The sequence below is a fragment of the Sebastes fasciatus genome, chromosome 17 (genome assembly GCF_043250625.1).
Source record: "Sebastes fasciatus isolate fSebFas1 chromosome 17, fSebFas1.pri, whole genome shotgun sequence".
Lineage (NCBI taxonomy): Eukaryota > Metazoa > Chordata > Actinopteri > Perciformes > Sebastidae > Sebastes > Sebastes fasciatus.
Window position 1 is genome coordinate 17,105,068 of NC_133811.1, and position 21,717 is coordinate 17,126,784.

The 21,717-nt window shown below is 41.8% G+C and overlaps 1 protein-coding gene across 1 annotated transcript; it reads left to right on the top strand.

Moving 5' to 3' along the window:
- Positions 1-6,531: 6,531 nt before the first annotated feature.
- Positions 6,532-21,118, top strand: susd5 (sushi domain containing 5). Its single transcript, XM_074612387.1, has 5 exons — positions 6,532-6,927; positions 9,311-9,488; positions 13,825-13,934; positions 15,822-16,010; positions 17,915-21,118. The coding sequence occupies exons 1-5, from the start codon at positions 6,840-6,842 to the stop codon at positions 19,774-19,776; spliced, it is 2,427 nt and encodes an 808-aa protein (XP_074468488.1). The 5' UTR covers positions 6,532-6,839; the 3' UTR covers positions 19,777-21,118.
- Positions 21,119-21,717: the final 599 nt, after the last annotated feature.

Here is a 21,717-nt window from a genome sequence, read left to right on the forward strand (position 1 = left end):
TTCATACGAAAGATATAATCAGCTTAAAAAACATGATATATTGTAAAAGCTCCTTCTTGTCAAGTTCAAGTCCATAAAGTCTTATTCATTATCTGCCAGTGCTGTAAGAATATAATGATCAGTTTTCAATGCAACTTTGTTTAAGTATTTTCTAAATAAATTTTTTTTTTTTTTTTCATTATTCTAGTGCAGCATCTGACTTATTGTTTCTTTTTTGTGATAAAATGTTTTTGGTTTTAAAGATATGCATTGCAAATGATTAACAAAGAAAAATACTTAATTCAGAACAAAACACTAATTGAAAAAAAGATAGTTAAATAAATAAAATAAAACAAAAAAAATAACACAATTAAAATAATAATAATAATAATAACAATAATAATAATAATAATAATAATACATCTTAACTTGACTTATTGTTTCTTGCTTGAATATACGGATTCTAATTTTCTTGGACATACCTTTATATAACATTAAAATCTGGTTAATAAGTACTTTGACTTTTGATGCTTAAAGTACATTTTGTTGATAACACTTTGCTTAGGCCATATTTTGAACGCAGGACTTTTTACCCTGTCTTGAAGTGTTACTTTTAGTTAAGTAAAAGATATAGAATAATTGTTCCACCTCTGTTATTGCAGGTTTCGTAGACAGGGCTGCAGACATACTGGAGTGTGAGTTACACATCCAGAGTGAAATATCTTTACAGGTGTTCTTCACATCCACAGCTAGATGGCGATCTGATGCAACCAGCCTCATCTACAGTATGTTCATCCCGTACTGTTACAACAATTTATACACAATGTTTACTCTATATATGCAGTACTTGTACCATTTCTTGAGTATTTGCATTTTCTGGCACTTTATACTTCGACTCCACAACCTCTCAGAGGGAAATACTTACTTCACTGGAAAAGTAACTAATACTTTTCAGATTACAATTTGTCATACTGTTCCTATCCAGTGAAAACCACATATCTCCAATTTTAGGGATTTTTAATTCTAATTCCTTTATGGGTTGAGAAAAAATCTCCTTCTTCTTAAGCTACATAAACAATCTAAAAGTCCTCTTGGAGTACAGTACTTGGTCACAGTGTCATGACTTACGGGGACACCGGAATAAAACAGAGCCATCGTTAATGTTTTTAGTAACACGTGTGCTGTGAAAAGGCCTATAAGAAAAAAGTGTAACTGTCACGCTCTAACAAGTTGTTAACTAACAGGAAAGTGAGGCAGATGTCAGTCACACCCACACAAGTCCTGAGAAGAGGTCTAATTAGACAAAGTAAATGAAAACACCTGTGTGGGTGAACTTGAGGTGTTTAAGTAGTGCTTACTAAATTAATTTGCGTTTTATAAGATTAATACAAATACCACAAACCCGGGGTTATATAGTATAATATTCCCGAATAGGAATACAATGCACAGAAAGAGGGGGGGGTGGGGGGAATACACCTGGTGAATTTACCAAACAGTTTCTCCTCTTTGCTTCTCAGTGAATAGTAGGATGTTCTCACCCTAAACACCTTTCTCTTTGTAATTCAGGTGTGCTGGTTTCAAGGCCCTGCTGCTGTTGTGTAGGCTGGAATGACTAGTGGTCTTGTGGCTTTTCTTGCCATAAATACAAACTTTAATCCTAACCATGAACATAACCATAACTGAAATCATAATTATTTGATTGGTGGAGCTTGTCAGAGGAGGTGTGCAGCCTGGCAGCATGGTCTGCCTGCCAGCCGTTGACCTTTCACTGTAAGGATTTGCTTTTAGCCCTGCAACCCCTGATAAAAGTCCTATATGATATTTAAACAGGCTTGTTATCATTACATTGTTGTTAAAAAAAAATGAACATTAATGGAGAGATATCTGAATATCTGAATAGAAATGTCAGACTTATTTCAGGGATTTATTTGGATTACCCAATGCACGAAAAATGCAACAGTCCCTTATTTTCTCTCGGTTCACCTTGGCATTTTTGATGGCATCATTTATTTATTTCATTTTTGTGAAGAACATCAGATAAAAAAGAAACAAATTAGCCAAAAATGTGTTTGAAAGATTAAATCAGGCAAAAAATGACTTCACTCCCACCCACATGTCTGCTGATTGACATTTCTCAAAGCATCTGCTTTGCACCCAATTACGTTTAATACTACAGTAAGCCATTTAGGACCAGGATTTGAATTCAGTTTTCTGCAAATATCATTATACGCTGCATTATTCTATATCATAAATATAGAGCAGAGATGACTCAGATAGAGGAAACACTTTGTGTGTGTGTTGGCATGAACTCATACATTTTATGATGCTTGTGTTAAAATGCAGTCTTTCATCTGCATGCAACACATTTTCAATCCTCGTGCCACACTGTCTCACCGCGTTGCACGGCAATTAACAATCTCTCATCAAAAGTCAAATTCATTAACTCAGCTCTTTGAATAGCACCATGCCCTTCTCATCCCGACTCTGCTGTGGCTGGCAGCTCAGTGTTGAATGTGTCCTGACGATCGCAGTGACTCTGCTGATGTCAAGCAAGGCCATCTGTTTCTATAGACCTCAGCTGATGATGCAGGCATTTGAATACTATACCTTCTGTGCTTCATCCATTATGTTTAAAGACGTATATTTGTGTCTGGACTTTTTGTCATAATCTATATTTATTTCCTATTTTGTATCTATCTGATTTACTTATCTATTTTTAATGTGTTTTTGTTTATTTTATTACCGTTTGATTAGAATTTATTGCATTTACTGTGTCTATCTATGAGTTAAGTTTAGTTTACTCTGTTCCCTGTGTATTCTTTAAGTGCTATGGAAATAGAAATACTTGTTTACTGTAGCTAAAAAACATATTTATTTGCAGGTTCAGATGCATGTACACACATATTGTCACTTTTTCAGTTTATCAGAAGCATTAAAGCAGCAGAAAATGGTAGAAATGGAGCAAATATGATTAAAAAAATCATTTTTATAAAACGATCACTATATCCTGACTGTAGTGCATGAGACAGGTAATCTGAAATAAATCATGTGCCTCTGTGTCCTCCGGTGTCCTCCGGTGTCCTCCGATGCTCCTAATGGCATCTGCAGGATCTCACAGACCGGAGGAAAACAACCAATCATAGCCAAGCTGGAGCCTTGCCGTCTCTGCGCAGCTGTCAATCACTCGTGAACTCCGATCAAACGGTCAAACTAGGCAGCGCTGATCAAATATGAATCAATATTCTGTTACTGTAATGCCTATTTCTTGCCTCAAATGTTTTCAGAAACATCTTGTAGTGTACTGTTTAGCTGTAAAATGAGAAAGTTTGTGACCTGGCAGCCATGTTGAGATCAGTTGAGGAAATACCAAGCACCGCCCACCAGCCGTAGCACAGCCAATAGGAACGCTCTCTCTCTGAAATGACCTGTGATTGGCCAAAGTCCCCCGTCACAGGCTACATTTTTTAAAGCCTGAAAACAGAGCCATGAGGAGGCGCAGAAGTCTAATTACAATATGGTGAAAGGTTATTATGGAATTTTTGCCCAATGATGCCAAAAACATTCTGCCTACTGAAGCTTTAAGTGTTGCTTTATAATTTTGGGAACACTCTCCGGTGTCTTTAACCTAAAAAGAAATGTCTAAAACCCCATTGGATTATCTAAAAAGTGCACTGTCACTAAGCTAAAAACAGGGCTGTTTTCCCTGAGCTCATGAAAAGTTAATATTTTGGAGAGACATAGTTTTCACAGGCCAGCGACACACACACACACACACACACACACACACACATACACACACACACACACACACACACACACACACATACACACACACACACATCAGTCATGTCTTTCAAAACCAATCTTTCCTGCGTGCAGCTTCAACTCTTGGCTTACAAAACTGTTCCTGTTTTTCTGGACCCCTGCTCCTCAAGGAGGCTGTTGCCATGGAGACAAAGCCATACCCCCCCCCCCCACCCTCCCCCCTCCTGTCCCTGGGCTGCACCAGTATGACCAATGATTTCCTGTGAGTCAGTCACACACCTGCATTACACTTCATCCTGACAGGACATGTCTCACATGGGAAGTCACTGGTCTCACACATACTCAGAGCAATCTTGCGGTTGGTGTGTGTGTGTGCGTGTGTGTGTGTGTGTGTGTGTGTGTGTGTGTGTGTGTGTGTGTGTTTACTTCCAGCACAGATTGCCTGATGGGTTTGTGTCCTGGAAGTCCTGTGAGATTACACACCTGTGTGAAGGACACCTGCAGCAAACATAATTCTCACCAGCCTCTCGGAGACGATGCAGGTGTGAATCACTGTCTCTCTCCTCCACGCCGTCATCGCTCTCTCCTCTCCTCTACGATGACCCTGACCTCTCCAGGAATAGTGCATGAGTCAGGACCCCAGTCCACCTTAAAGTCCCTCATGTAAACCCTCTGAACAGGAGGTTGACGGTGTTAGAGGTGCATGAGAGCAGAGTGAAAAAATGTGACGGAGACACACAGAGAAGAGTGACTGAAATGGAAAAACATCAGTTGTCATGGGATTTAAAGCCAGGATGCAGCAGCATGCGTGACTCCAGAGGGAACACGGAGAATTATGGAAATGGAAAAGGTGGGATGTGAAAGAAAGTAATGGAGAGAGATGAATAAGTGTGAATCCTCAACAAGGGTGTCACTCCTTAAGGAATTTCTATATCGCTCCTTCTTTCCTTTTCCGTCCATTTGGCTCTTTGGAACAGAGACACAGAATAGAAGAACTATCTCATTCTTGACAGTAGTGGAATGTAACTAAGTACACTTACTCAAGTACTTACATTTGTTGTACTTGTACTTTATTTGAGTATTTCCATTACATGCCACATTATACCTCCACTCAACGTCAATTCAGAGGCAAATATTGTACTATTTACTACACAAGACGACTACTACACAATTATTTGACAGCTTTAGTAATTTTACAAATTAAAATATCTGCTAAATCCATTCCAGCTTCTCAAATGTTGGACTGTTAGTCGTAGAAATGAGCACCATAGAGGACAAATGGACAACAGGAAGACTATGTGTGAAAGCTCCAGGACAGCTGGTATGGTGAGATTGTTTTGCTGTTTGCAAGGTCAAGAATGAACTTTCAGGTTCAAAACTCATTCTTGTTGCTTGTCGATCGAAAAAACGCCCGGAGGAGGACGTACTGCAAATCTAACACTATCCTCCTGCATATGATGTTTGTGCACATGCATCTATGTACAAATGAGAGGGAAATGCATATATGTGGACAAGTGTTTATTGTGTTTTATCCAAAAAAAAGCATATGGGCACACTGATAACTTTTATTGTCTGTGTATAACGTTTTTATAAGATATAATGTTGCTTTAGGTTTAGTGGTGTGGATCCTATAGCCAATGCTGGTAGAATGTGGATTGGTTATCTTCACCTGCAGATTCACTGAAACAATGCCTGTAGTATGCTCCAAGAAGCTCTCTATGGGGCTGTATGGTCATCTGACTTTATCTCCCTCACCAAATGGGACACACATTGTCCAGTAGAGGGAAGTTGGGCCTATAGCAGAGAGGACAATTCACCTTAATTAAGATTGTATGCTCAGAGGATCAGCTCTGTGTGTGTGTACTGAACCTGAGGTCCCTTAGTAGCCACATTGGGTGTTAAATTGTCTTTAAATAGCAATGCAGCGTCAGTACTCTCTTCAACACACACTTCAACATTAAAGGGACTGTTTGTAACTTTTTACACGTATAAATCTATCGGGTCGGGCGCACTCGCATATGTGCGCTCGCGTGTGGCTGGAGTCTCTGCTCCTCTGCCTGCTTGCCTTCACTCACACACCGCGCGCGTTCTCGCTGTCTCGCTCCACCTCTACACGTGCATGCGCGCCCACTACACACTGCAGAAGACTTCGTAGCTCTGAGAATATCTAATGAATGGACGTTTGTGCAGAAATAAATGCTGCAGCTCCTCCAGACCAACAGAGGTTTCCCGTGTCTTGTGAAGTGACGGGACTCCGCAGCGAGAAACGTTATCGTCTCCGACCGGGTGCCGGTGTCTCCCTGCGGGCGCAGTCGGGAGACGATAACGTTTCTCTTCCTGCTTCAGCCCCGGCACCGACCCGCTTTTCCTGCTTCAGCCGTCAGGAGGCTGAAGCAGGAAAAGCCAACACTAGGATCAGCATTGATTCATGTAGAGACCTTCGTCTGGTCAGCTAACATTACTGCCAAGCAGGTGAAATATAGAGTGATATTGTGGTTTTAGCTGACGTGTGTCGCCTCACTGTTTTGAGCGATGCTCGTTCATGTCTATGTAGAGCGAGCACAAGCTCGAGCCCAACGCTGACTTTAGTTGACTTAACGGCCACAGGTGTCACTGTTAACAAGCATTTCTGAATCTTACAAACAGTCCCTTTAAGCTGAGGCTTTTATCCATGCAACCTCTCTCTCTCTCTCTCTCTCTCTCTCCCTCTCCCTCTCCCTCTCCTCTCTCCTCTTCTCTCTCTCTCTCTCTGTGTAAAGGAGCAGTCCAGCAGTCTCAACATTTTGAGCCGTGACGTATTTACTAACGTGGAAGCGTCAGTTTTCACACCGACTCTCCATCTGCGACTATTTGGAGCAGATAAACTGCGCCTACTGACCGTTCTTCTTTCCGGTATCAGCCGCACACTTGTCCACCAGCAGCGGACCTTCCTGCAGCTCAGTGCGCCTCTGTACCACCCATAGGGAGTGAGTGTGTGTGTGACCTGCCTCACTTTGACCTGCAAGACTGTGACTGTACACAAGTCCTTGGGAAGTTTTTGGACACGTTTTTCCAACATTTAAAAAAAAAAAAGAGTGAGATTTTTTAGCCAAAAGATGCTGGATCACTGTAACCAAGCTGTTCTGTCTTTGCTCTTTGGATGCCTGGCTTGTCTCCTGGTGACTTCTGTGGTCAATGCAGACGGTAAGTTCATATTTCAGCTATTGTTATAGAAGATAAAATATATATTAAACTGTATGTGATAGTCTACAGATTTCAATAGTCCTACATGGCAGCCTGAGTGTCAGCAACTTTTATTTTGGTTTATGTATTACAGTTGTATTATTATTTATATGTGTATGTTTACATATGTACAGTATATAGGTGTGTGTAGGTATATATATACTCCTTTTCGATCTATTCACTATTATTATTGTTATTTCTTTTATCCATCTATTTATGTATTTATTTAATTTTTGTTTTCCCTTCTCTGGGATTATTCAATGTAATTCCATGTGTACATTACCAAACTTTCCTTAAGGAAATAAGGGTCTAGGATAATACTGATTCAAACGTGTAAAAAAATAATTTCTTTACAGTTGTACTGCTCCATTGTACTTTTTGTGCCAGTAAAAGAATTTGAATATAAAAAAAAAATATTGAATATAAACTATATGTTATAACAACAAACTATTGAGTTCATTATAAAATCACGAGTTATTTAAAAAAGATAATTAGCCTATAAGCTTTTATTGGAATATTCAATTAGTGTCCATCAGAAAGTTATAGTGACTCACTGGTGGAAGCGCGCGCTAACAATTATCATAGTCTTGTAGTCTCGTGCGTTTTGCCAGCTTATTCCCCTACTCAGAACTTGTTTGTTTTTTTACCTCAAAAATTAAATTAAGTTTTAAAAAAGCCTTATACGCCTAATAAAGCTGCGCGTAATGGATGTACGTCCAAATATTTAGAATATTTGTTAAGATGTTAAACATAAAAGCACATTTTCTTTAGTGATTCTGAACACCAGCTATAATGATAATAATAATAATAATAAAAATAATAATAATCACAATCATAATAATAATAATAATAATAATAATAATAATAATAATAAACAACTGTATTTGTATAGCACCAGTATCATACTTAAATGCAGCTCAAAGTGCTTTACAAGATCATAAAAAATGAGTAAAACATCCAATAAAAAGGCAGAAAAGTAGTAAAAATGGTTCTTTTAATGTGTAATTAATATTGTGTGTTTTAAATTTTTATGATATCCTTGTTTTTATGATCATTTTATCTGTGTAAAGTGTCTTTGAGTATCCAGAAAAGCGCTATATAAATAAAATTTATTATTATTATTATTTAGTACTCCTAGAAAAAGATAAAGACATAGGCTACTAGCCTACATTAACTAAATGGCTGCCTGAATAAGTAGGTCTTCAGTTGATTTGTAATAATGTCAACAGAGCTTGCATATCTGATGTAGCTGGTCAGAGTGTCCAGAGTCTATGAGTGTATGTAGATAAGCAGTTGCTGGTGGGCTACTTAGGTACAGTTCAAATACCAGCATCAAAGGACCTGAGTGTCCTTGTTGGTTGATAAGGAATTAAAAAATCTGAAATATGAGAGGGTGCTATAGCACACAGGAGGAATGTGCTCTCTTTTCCTATTAACTTTTTTTGGTAGGCCTGTGAAGAGGGCATTACAATTATTAATCCACCATGCTGGTAATGAATGCATTCTGCTTTGTTACTATAAGTACGTCCTTATAGTTTGGCACCATTTCTGAGGTGGAGGAATGCTGTCTTGATCACTTTGCTAATATGGGATTCAACGCTTAAATCAGAGTCCAACATGACACCAAGACTTTGAACCTCTGATTTGGTCTGATGATGTGACGATGAGGTGATAATGAGAGTGACAGTGTGCTCCTCTGATGCAGTAAATCAATCACACCTGTAGCCAATACACACATACTGTATATCAAACTTATCTGCTGAGCTCTGCTGCTATTATTTTCTCTTATATTGTGAAATGTATTGGGCACTGTCATTTTATGTGATTATGTCTTGATTAATTGATGATTTACATCTGTAGTTGTATGTAAATCTGTATTATGGCACACATAATTATGATAAACATAGATTTTGTTAGCAATCTCAAAACTGCTCATAACCTGCTTTACTCAGTCAGCGGTAACTGTGTGGATTTGAGCAACTCTTCTAAGGGATGCCCAAAACCCATATTGACAAAAATGGGTACTGCTAAAAAAAAAACTGGCATATGGGCTGAGGATTTATTGTTAAAATAAAGTTACAATAAGAAGCCTTTTACCTTTTCTCATCTGGGTGGTTGTCTTTTGTGAAAGGATTCATCTGACTTTTGTCTCCATGTAAGACAGAGAAGACAAGTGAGAATTGTTTGGATTTTATGATATCTGACAAAACATTTATGAATTAGGTGAGGCATCTAATTCTTACAGAACCTGCCAGTACCTAGAAGCTCAAAGGTCGAATTTAAACTTTATGACTTTGCCGGGTTAATAAAGAGTTTCAGAGGTTTGCTCTCTCTCTCTTCTCAGGTCGAGTGTTCGTGTTGGACCTGAGGAACTCCACCGGCCTGCAGGGCTTCAGAGACGCCGAGCGGGCTTGTGCCTCACGACACGCCCGCTTGGCATCAGAAGGGGAGCTCCATCACGCTGTGGTGGAGTGCTTCTTCTCCACGTGCACCCGTGGGTGGCTCTACGAAGGCACAGTGGGGTAAGAAAAGAAGTATTTGTGCGTGAGGGTCGTCATTGTTTTAAGAGACGTGTAAGTGACTTCTAGAGATGTCAAAGGTCATTTTGGTGTGTGCATCTCTGTGTGTGTGTGTGAGACGGCGGCTGCAGGAACGGATGAAAGAGAAAGGAAGTAAAGGCAGCGGCGGCGGTTATAGAGAGAGAGTGGGAAGATAGAAGAAGAGAGTGACACATTTCAGGGGCGGGAGAGAAAAAGAGAGAGGAAGAGAGGGAGAAAGACTCCTCTGTTCCTTCCTACAGGAGGAGGGAATTCTGAGCCGGGGTGTCATGTCGACAACTGCCTCCATTTACACCTCTCATCTCCAAGGTAACATGACACACAGCGTTCAGCACCCGGAGACAGAAGCAGACAGACAGGCAGACAGACAGACAGGGCCTGGAGGAAGAGGATACACTGTTAGTGTATGGTGAGGTGATTGACAGGTTGCATGCTGCTCTTTGTAGTACGTGGTCCGTGTGGTTTCAATATAGGGTGATTTCAGGGCTGTAGGTAAATGGTGTTCAACAGAATGGCTTTTTGGCAATGTAAGCATATTGAAACAGGATATTTAATGTTTTTTCTCTTTTTTTCTCGAACCATTACCACCCCAAACACTTTCAAACGGATACTTTACTTCTATGTCAAACTGAAACGCTGATTAAAGTTATTACGATTCACCCTGAGGGGGACAAAAAATGTTCAGGCTGTCTGAAGGGCAGGGGCGGAAAAAATAAAAAGGGCACCAGCTGTATGCGGAGGGGCACCAGCGCACGGAACGTTTTCTAGCATATAGGACAGCCTATATGGCACTGCATCGTGTTTTCTCCATTTTAAGGCCACCCTAGAGGGCACTTCATCCCATTTTCTCTAACACTAGCAGGCACATTATCATGTTTTCTCCATTTAAGGGTTCCCAAGAAGGCACTTTGTCATGTTTTCTCCACTGGAGACCTTAGACCTTAGGGGCCACTTTATTATGTTTTCTCCATTTAAGGGTACCTTATAGAGCACTTTATCATGTTTTCTCCACTGAATGGGCACCTTAGAGGGCACTTTATCATGTTTTCTCCATTTAAGGGTACCCTGTAGAGCACTTTATCATGTTTTCTCCATTTAAGGGTACCCTGTAGAGCACTTTATCATGTTTTCTCCACTGAAAGGGTACCCTGTAGAGCACTTCATCATGTTTTATCCATTAAGGGCACCCTAGAGGGCACTTTATCATGTTTTTCTCCATTTAAGGCTACCCTATTGGCCATTTTATGATGTTTTCTCCATTGGAAGGACACTCTAGAGGGCACTTTGCCATGTTTTCTCCATTTAAGGGCACTTTACCACATCTTTACCACATCCACCAGTGTAAATGTCTATACATATATACATATTTATTATATAATCTATATAATAGTTGTTGAGATATTTCTGGTCTTGACCAAAGTGGTGCACCAATCGACTGACAGACTACCTATCCTTGGTTGACTGAACAATTCAACTCTCTGCAAAGTTACCAAATAGACCTTACAGTACTTCCACAAGTGCCTTAAGTGTGTTAAATGTGCTAAATAAGATATTGAAAAATTATAAATTTATGGTAAATGATGGTTTATAATGTATTAACTTGGTAAATTAATATATGATGCTTGGAAAATACTCATATTTTTCCTAAATCATTATTCAAAGGAGGGATTATCAGTGCTTCAAAATGGCATCTGCCCTCAGAATGACGAACGTCTGGTCAGAGAAGCTGACACTTTTTTTTTCTTTCCTTACGCTCCCTTCTCTCTACGTGTTAGCCAGTGGACATCAGCTTTCACACCCGCTTACCATGTTTCACAGTGTATCACCCATCTGTGCGTCTAAGCTGAGTTCATCCCTCACCTCTTCATCCCCAACACATGCCCTCTTCTCTCTTTTCTGTCTTAATCTTGCGTCTCACCCCAACAAGATGAATAATTGCTTCTTTCGCTTATTCGTATGCGGTGTGCATTGCTGTTTTTTCCAGAAGGTAACGCTCTGGCGTTGGTGCCAGTTAACCAGTAGTCCTGACATAATTTTTTAGGTCTGTTGCATAATAACAAGTGCTTCTCAGATTGACTCTCTTACCTTAACGTCTTCCTCTTACCTGTCAATCATAGATCTGCTGCTGCCCCGGCAACCAAACACAATAACACCAGCAGACTCATACGTACACACATACAAACACACATCTCTTTGGGTTTTCCCTGTTATAGTTATGTCATGCAAGGTGAGGATTTTGAGAAATGTTTTTTTTGTCCCTTGTCTCTGATAGAGGTCAACCTTTTTCTCTCGCACACACACACACACACACACACACACACACACACACACACATATGCCTGCAGGAGCTTTAATATGAAAACAGTCTTTGTGTTTTTTGTCTCTCTCTGAGTGTTTTCTTGGCGATTTCTGTCTTGCTGCCCGTTTCTCTCTCTCAGATTTTTGTCCTTATAAGCTGAAGTTAGCATGGCACAAGCATGCAGTATGACTCACACCACTTCTCACAGTCTCACTGCACTGCCAGTCAAATTCTTTCCAATTACTGATGCTTTGATTAACTCAGTTGCACAAGTACACACACACACACACACACACACACACACACACACACACACACACACACACACACACACACACACACACCCCTTTTCCATTTGATGATGCTTCATTAGAGTAATATTACCGTGCAATATTGTATGAAAAGTGTAATTGCTGACTTTTAATGATGTTTCTGAACTCTGCTTTGAATTTTCTTTCCAAATGAGGTTGATTGGTGTCGGGAGCCGCTATGGGAACATGATTTGATTGGCCTGGGAAGTTTGAGTCAGTCTTATCTGGTGCTTTTGGATGACAAATGGGCTAAACGATACTATAAACTTTAACATGGCAACAAAAATAGACTATTTACTCAGCATTTTTTTGCCCCTGCAGCTTGTAGGCGTTGTGCAATGACAACATTGTTGTTCATTTGGTCCCTGTGGAATGCATATTATATTAAGTCCCTAATGTTATGATTGTTCTATATGAAGTTGGCTGTAACTTAAGGCTCCTGCATGGGAACATCTAATCGTAATGTGCCATAGTGTGATAATATTGTGCCACGGGGCTACAACTGCTGATACCGCAGCATGTCTGAGCCATGATGTGTGTTCCTGGACTCTGATGTCATGCTGTAATAATGTTTGCACAGGCAACAAATCAGACGGTGACTGAGAGAGCAGCACGTACTGTATATATCTGTCTGTGTGTTGTCATATTACCCGGCGTATACATATATATAAACCAGAGCTGCCGCTTTACGCGTGATATTATTCAGCAGAAGTGTCACTTCACTTTTATCAGTAGTGTAATTTGTGGTGGAAGAAGTATTCAGATCCTTTACTTACGTAAAAGTACCATTATATTAATGTAAAAATACTCCATTACAACTAAAAGTCCTGTATTCATAATCCTACTTAAGTAAAAATACATAAGCAAAATGTACTCAAAGTATCAAAAGTACTGTCTCCTGTGAACTTTTTTTATATACCATTAAAATGGTATTTTAGTCTAGTGGTTCCCAACCTGTGGGTCGGGCCCCTTCCAAAGGGTCACAAGATAAATCTGAGGGGTCAGGAAGTGATTAATGAGAGAGGAAAGCAAAAAATCTAAAAACGAGTTATGCCACATTATGCAAATTTGCTGGGACTTTTCTCCTATTTTTGTTTGTTTGTAAAATATTGGAATATTTTACCTCTTTAGGCAATGAACAATTATTTAAATGAGAGCGTTTAACAATGCATTTTAGCTTATTGTGTGTTTTTATGCCTCCGCGCCTAAAAAGTTTTGGTATTTTTTCTTAGTTTTCAGAAGTATATAATGAAGCATAAAAGTCCCTGAATTGGTCATCCCTCTATCCAGTTACTCACTCTATTCACTGGGTAGCTCGCCCTATCCAGTCGCTCGCTCGCTCGCTTTATCCAGTTGGTCGGTCGCTCTATCCAGTGGGTCTCTTGCTCATCTCTCGCTCATCTCTCGCTTATTAAGTACCTCAAAATTGTACTTAAGTACAGTACTCAAGTAATTGTACTTAGTTACTTTCAACCAATTGGAGTAATGCTAGATGTGTGTAAGGGAGTATGTTTCTGTGTATGTGTAGTGTGAGAGTGTGTTAAAAGTAAACAGAGATTAGATTCCCTTAGGGGTCCTTAAATGCTTCGCTGTTGGCCATTTGCTCCCATATCACATCGTAAGTAATGAGTGTGTTTGTGTGTATGTGAAATAAACAAATATCTATCTATCTATCTATCTATCTATCTAGGACCACGGTGTGTAATGTTGTGGGCAGTGCACTGAAAGCAGTGGATGTGAGAACAGAAAACGCCACAGAGGACGCTGCACACCTGGACGCCTTCTGTTTCAAAGACAAAGGTCAGTAAACACACAATACACACAGATAAATACGCTCATAATTTATAAATCTGTCCATAAATTTGTGAGTAGTCATCAGGATATGAATGGATGAATTAATGTGTGTCTTTCCCAAGATATTCCAATATAACAATCACAGCATAACAGTCAAGACACATAATAAACAAAACATTACATACATCCGTGGATGTAACATACCAGTCCAAGAATAAAGTGTCAGGTTTGACATACAGTATTAGTGCTTTGCTTTGGTAAAGGTGCAGAATTGGGGAGCCATTTAGTAATTAGATGGTTCTGCAGTAAGTGCTGTTGAGGAAAGGGGATGTCTTAGTTTTGATGGCCTTGATTCTTGATCCTGAGCGGAGAGTTATTTGAGGGGGTTGGCAGCATGCTGGGAGTCCTGTAGTCTCATAGATATCACAGATGGGGGTAAGTTTGCAGCTGATGATTTTGTAGGTTGTCCAGCTGCCTCTCCTCTGCCGAGCTAAAGGTGAGACCACTTTCTATCGCAGCTCTGTAGAACTGCAGCATCCCCTCTCTGGACACCCCAAATGTTTTTGAGCTGGCACAGGAAAAAAGAGTCTTTTGGGGCTTTTGTGATGAGATCAAGATGTCATCCCATTTCAGAGAGGAGGGGATTGTTGTTTCGAGGAGGCTGTCAACTCTTTCCATCTCCAGGCCATTAATGGTCAGTGGCGGGAGAGCAGCAGCGTAACATAATTGTGATAGGCCACAGTGCACACAACCACTCAAGACAATTGCAAAGCAGACAATTGCTATGCCACCATGGAGAGGCTCACCATGCAACTCCCATCCTGCAAACCAGCCTTAGATCACCACCAAGGAGAGCAGCCGAACCCCAAATTTATCAACACTAATCACCTTAAAATCGCCTTAAAATCGCCTCAATGGACCAGGAGCGGCTTATTGGTGAAGTTGAAATGAGGAGTTATCTGTACGATACCTCCTCATTTCACTACAAAAACTTAAATAATGGGACAGCTGGCTGGAGGGAGATCGCCAGAGAGGTGAAAGTGTCCTACTGCTGTTGGCTATATTGTACGTCATTTCCAGTAAATATCACAATGTTAAATGAGTGTTTTCTGTTTAAAAAGAAGAAACAAAGGAAGATAAGTGGTAACGTCTCCAGTGTGATCTCGAGCGCAGTGCAGAGAGGTAGCCTACGTGGTTTGTTTACATGACGTAACAGAAATGCATATGACGGATTCAGTGTGGACACGGTATAAGAAGGTGATTTTTGGGCCCCTGACAGCTTCTGGGCTCTGGTGCGCTTCACCGGTTGCACCGTCAATATTTATGCCACTGCAATGAGAGCCTTCCCATCTCTCCAAAAGTCGACTTCCAGCTCAACGTTCAGTTCCTGATTTTCATTGTTTAATAAACAATAAAACAGCAGCTGAATGTATCTTTAAAAGGATTTTATTTTGGAGATTAAACCAAATAACTTAAAGATGTAGCGAGTGGCATTTTTGAGTCAATCAACATTTTATTATTTGTCAAATAAACTGTGTTGCCTCTGTATAATTACCATAAAAAATTAGACCAGAGTCAAGACAATACGCAGCCTTTATCTCATCCCAGTGGCATTGTTAGTGGTCTTGTTTGTCAAAATGACATCCACATTTTCCACAAAGCCCATTGCCTCCTGTCCCTTGAGTCCTTCTAATCTCTTTCTGTTTACAAATGGGATAGTGATCCTGTAAAGCTGGATAATAATAATGAGTCATGGTTCATTAACCACACTGTGTCACACTGAAAAGGGATTGCATCAACTCTAATAGTTTAACCACTCAAAACATTTATATTCCACTTTGTATGTTAAATGTATTTTTTTTTTTAGATCATGTGCATGTCTGTTGTTGACAGGTGTGCCGTGTGGTGACCCTCCATCCTTTCCTAACGCCCGTCTACAGGGGCACCCTGGGTACGAGATGGGAGACGAGCTGCTCTACACATGTGTGCCAGGTTATGTAATGCCCAGCGGACACAGTGCCTTCAGCCTGCTGTGCGACAGCTGTGGGGAGTGGTACGGACTAGTGGAGATATGTGTCAAAGGTAAGAAGGTGTTTAAACTGTCTGTGTTGGAAAGAGGCGGAAAGAGAAAGCTGTTCATCCTCTTCAAAGCGTTGAGCTTTGACCGAGATGGACAGGAGACGACTCTGAGGTCAACCTCCTCGCTTCTTACTTGTTAGCTGCCAGTGTTGTTCGGTGATCGGGGCTTGATTCTTGGCTTTTTTGGAAAACAGAGTCTCAGTTGTGAGTTGAAAATGGCTGCTGTGACACCTCAGTGTGAGATGCCATAGTGTGGCCCAGTTCATAGCAGAGGGAGATGGGGGCAAGAGTTGTCTATGAAAGCAGAATGCCAGGTGTCCATGGTTAGCTAACAGAGTCATAGTCATGTTTGTACACTACAGCAGTGGTTCCTGAACACAAGCTTTTTTCTGACTTTTTTTATTGTGATATACAGTATATTGGATTCTTTCAGCTTGTCAAGCCTCTAGAGGTCCTTCAAATAAGCATGTGACCTCTGTGATAAAGGATCACAAGCAGACATTGCTTTACTTTAAAGGAACGGTTCGACAGTTGCTGAGAGTTATATTAGAACAGTGGTTTTCAAAGTGGGGTCCGAGGACCCCAAGGGGTCCTTGAGCGGGTTCCAGGGGGTCCCCTGCAAAAACTCTAGGACAAAATCTTATCAAATGGGGGTCCGTGGTCTAATTCAAACAGCATCTTTTTGGACATAACAGAAAAGGGTGAAACAAAAACATATGATTGCTTGACACTGATTGGAAGGGACCAGCTCAAGTTTGATTTGTAGCGTGTCACGCCCAAATGTCAGACGTCAGTCCGTCACCGACTTCCATTGAAAATAATTTGTGGCCTGCTGCTGTGTCGCTCGTAGTGTGAACACAGCATAAAGCTAACACGTTATATCTAGTTTGTTTTATCCGCACACACATTGAAGTGTAAAGCCAAAATGTTGCAGTGCTATTTCTTGGCCGGGAGAAGTGACTCCGCTGGTTGCCTGGCAACTTCAGGGTGACAACTGGACTGGATAGGTGTACTATCGTTCAACATACTATTGTGTGAATAAACAGTAGCATGCATCTTTTCGGACGCACTGAACTGTAATTTACGTCGTCACTTCCTGAGAGCCTCCTTGCCGGTTGGAGACGTGTAACCATGGTAACCCGTGTCAACCTCACATGACCAAAACGACGTTTGCGAGAATCAAAGTCTGAATTTCAAATATATATTGCGCCTAGAAAAGTGAAATCTTATACTTCCAGTTAAATTGAAGCGTTATTGACATTACAGAGCTGTCCGTCAACGTCTGTTATGAGCGTTGTCATCACTACAGCACTGCATTGTGGGATATTAATGCCACCGTAGTGTCCAGCGTTGAATACTCTAATATTTCACCGGAAATAGTATGCAATTCACGTACTATTTGTTTCATACTAAGGTTTCGGACATACTAAAAAATCTCACATACTGTTTTAGCGTACTAAATAGCACGTTAGTTTGGAATTTCGGAAGCAACATTTTTTTTCGGCCAGAAGAAGTGACTTCCTGAAGTCTCCGCTGGTTGCCTAGCAACTTTAGGGTGACAACTGTTTTTCAGAAAGTCATTAAAAAAATACTGAGCTTTCGAGGTGCTGGTAGGCTGATTTGTTTTACCTTTGGACGAACATAGGCTAGCTGTTTCCCCCTGTTTCCAGTCTTTATGCTAAGCTAATCTAATTGGCTTCTGGCTGTAGCTTCATAGTGTTTCCTTTATGGGGTCACAATACAAAAAGTTTGGGAGCCCCTGGTCTAAATTACTTCCACATTGTCAGAATCTAAAAGTTGTATTTGAATGCAAATGCCTCTTAGATTTTTTTAGTCGGGTTGTCTAATCATGAATGTTAAGATTTGATGTCACCTGATCGAGTAAATTTGTCCTTGTGTTCGTGCAGATAAGACTGAAAGTCACATAGACTACGAGGACAAGTTCCCAGATTCCTACGGAGAGGCAGAGCGCCACGACGAGAGACCAGAAGAGGCTCATGGTGAGGTGTATGAGGAGGTGCACGGAGCTGCGTACCCGCAGGGGGGAAGGAGACAGGAGCAGCAAGAGGTGAGCTTCAATGTCGAGGTAGAGGAGGAGCATCAGGACCAACATGAAGTGGGAGGAGAGGTGGTCGGAGCTGTGGGAGGAGGAGAAACAGACGAGGACCGGGCCGTTGAGGACTTCAAAGGCCATCCGAGGTTGGAGCAGGAGAGTAGGGAGGTGTCCAGGACTGATGCTGCCACAGAAGCACCCGTCTCTCTTCTCTCACAGAAACACCTCTTCTGGTTCCCCTCTGAGGCCTTCCAGGAGGAGGGACATCCTGTCTCCACCAATCCAGTCACACAGACTACCCAGAGAGCGTCTGGCTCCCAATCAGAGGAAAGCAAAGAGAACGACAGCCAAGAAACGCACCACCACCAGCGTCCAGTTGAAGTTGACGACCACGATAACGAGCGAGACGGCTACAATGATCGTGACGGATATAATCACAACTATGACAGCATCAAGTTGGACCTGGATGAGAGCTACCCCGACAATCAAGATGACAGTCGCCAGAAAGGAGATGACCGTGACGATCATGCGAAGCATCACGTTCCAGCTCAGCATGATGATCTGGACAGACGGGACCGCCACGAAAATCACGACGATCATGACGATCATGATGACCACTATGACATGGGTGAGCACGAAGAGGACCGTGATCGTGTTCGCTATGGCAACCAGGAGTATGATGATACTTACGGTGAACATGAAAGCTATGAAGACCATGTGACCGACGATGATCGAGAACGTCCCGAGGGCTCCGAGGAACATCCAGACCCTGTTGACCGCGATGACCCTGATGACCGTGATGACCGCGAGGAGCTTTATGACCCAGAGGAGGATGATAACGACCGTTCCACTGATCACGATGACCACGAACACGATGATCATGACAGCTATGATGATCATGACAGCCATGAAGATGACGATGACGGTCAACAGCATGTAATCTTTTCTATAGCAGCGGATGAACGTCAGAATGTCACTCAGAAGGAAGCAGATGGAGAGGCGACCACAGATGACACCTGGCTAGATGGCTACCCGGTCGTTCCAGAAGAAACAGAAAATGGTGACTCCACAACAGAAAGGGTAAGACCGGAGGATAGAGAGAGGGGGACAGTTGTCCGGGCAACAGACAGACCCAATGAGGTAGAAGTTCGTCGACCTGTCCCTTATACCAGCTCACCAGAGGTGACCGAGTCTCCCACCTCGGAGCCCGCCTTGAATCAAGACGGAGTGGAGGAGATGAGGCCTGGATTCATCCCCACCGCTGCTCCCTCAGACTCCCCCTCATACTCCGACACCCTGGACTACGACACACAACAGGCAGCTCCCACCCAATCCTGGCAGGGCGACCTCACTGAGCACCCTTTCCTCGATCACGGCCCGGTTCCACCGATGCACGACGGCGACAACTCTGTGATGGAGGAGCACACGGTACACGACCTGCCCGGCGAGACCGGCGAGAGGGGAGACATGGAGGGCGAGATGGGGGAGGCGACCTGCACGGGCGAGGACTGCCCTCCTCATCCTCCGAGCTCCTCCAGCCGAGGTCCCACCGTGGCTGCCATAATTGTGGCGGTGTGTGCGGTCGCCACGGCGGTCATCGTCGGGGTGTGGTGTTACCGACGGCAACAGCAGAAGAGCTCGGTGTACGAGATGAATGGAAAGGGCCAAAGTCAGACCAGACAGGGCCAACAGATAGAGATGCAACATAAAGTGTAAGAGCGCTAACAGAGGGCAGAGACATTTGGGAGGGACGGGAAGATTCAGATGAATTTGAGAGGAGAGCACAGCCCTTCATCTTGCTAGAAACTACTGCATAATTAAAGATTTGGGATACGTATGAACAGATGTGCTACAGCCCCAACCTTGTGTAAAACAGTAAAAACTGATGATTAACACAGTGAAACCTGAGTGAAACAACATGGTAGCTCGATTTTAAGTACATCTGTGTTATACCTATCCGATATTTTCAAAGCTCTGACATCTAGCTGGACATGTGGAGGGGGTATCTGGACTGGACTTAACTCCAGGAACTGAAAAAGGAGATTATGAGGAAATAACCATGTATGAAAACCACAAGAAGGCATGCCTGCCCGCCTGAATATATGAACTTCAACCTCCAAAGCTCTTGGACATTGAGGTAAAGATTCACTGTGTTACCTTTTTGTTGACTTCATTGACTGCTTGTTTTTTGTTAATTTAGCTGCATTGGTCTCAATTCCTTGTCTTTTTCTGTTTGTCTCTGTGTTGATAAAAACTGTATTCCACTTGTTACTCCACGGCAAGAAGTTCAGAGCACTTCAGATCATTGCAGCAGATTTGGACAGGTAGTCCCAAATGAACGGCCAGGCTTCTGTCAAACCAGCAAGAACCAAAAAAAAGGATGATGATGATGGTTAGAGGGTCGAATGAACAGAACGGTGTGAGAAAGAAGGATGACGGGTGAAACATTTTAAGATCTTCTTGCCTCTGTTGGTTTTGACGGTCGGCTGGTGAGAGATGAAGAGCGGGTGTCCGTCCAGACTGCAGACTCAGCCCCTGTGTTCGTGTGTATATGTGTTTGTATGTGTGTGTGTGTGTGTGTGTGTTTGTGTGTTTGTGTGTGTGTGTGTGTGTGTCTCAGGTCTGTGCAATCCGCCGGTCAGCGTTTGCTGACGGCATTCAGACCAACCAGAGATCAAACATTGTGGTGCTGCCATGGCAACAGACAGAAACGAAAATCACAACCCCCAATATTTTAGTTTTAACTTAATGCGGGGGTAGGCAGTTTATCAAAAAATCCATAATAACCTTTCAGCATATTGTAATTCAAGTGGTTTCAGGCATTAACAATCTAATCTAATCTAATTAGAAAAATCGAGCTTGTGACGGGAGACTTTGTCATTTGGCATCGCTCTGGTTCCCTCGACAAAAACCCAATGGAATTTTTCCATTGGGTTTGGGATTATTGCAGAAAATAAGCTCTGTTGCAAACACATGTTTATGATACTTATATGTTTTGTTCAGCAAGATAATCTTCACAAATGAACACCACTTTTATGATTTTTGAAGTGTGAATGCAGTCTGTAAAGGCGGATGAGTCAGCGTGATGACGTTTAGTAGTCTCATTTAGCCACTTGCTAGTAACCGCCTTTTTTAGGACATATAAAAGCTTCAAAATTCACAAGTGGGATATTTACTGACGTATTTTATATCGTAGAACAAAAAGTTTAAATCTCTTCAGCTTGTGTTAACCACAGACCTCATTTCAGGCATCTAACTAAAACGTTGACTTCCAGACGAGGGAACCGGAAATGGTTAAAATAATAACTAATTTCCCGGTTTGAGGACTCATTTCTGCACCACTCTATTAGCAACATTTTTCTCTCCATCTCTTTAATAGTTTATCCTTCTGCGTGACCCCACCGCTGCGGCGCAGCCGTGACGGCTACGGTTAGCGGAAGGCTGAACTATTAGCAACATTTTCTCTCCATCTCTGAAACGCTTTGCTGATATCGTAGCTCTCTCACAGTATGTCATCTCTAAGGGCTTTACAGGCCCACAAGTTTGCAAAGAAAACAGGACAGTAGTTCTCATAGAAGTGCCGTGATATAACGGCATCAGGATCACAATGATGATCGGGATGATGTTTGAAATGAATGACTAGTACTCGTACAGGTT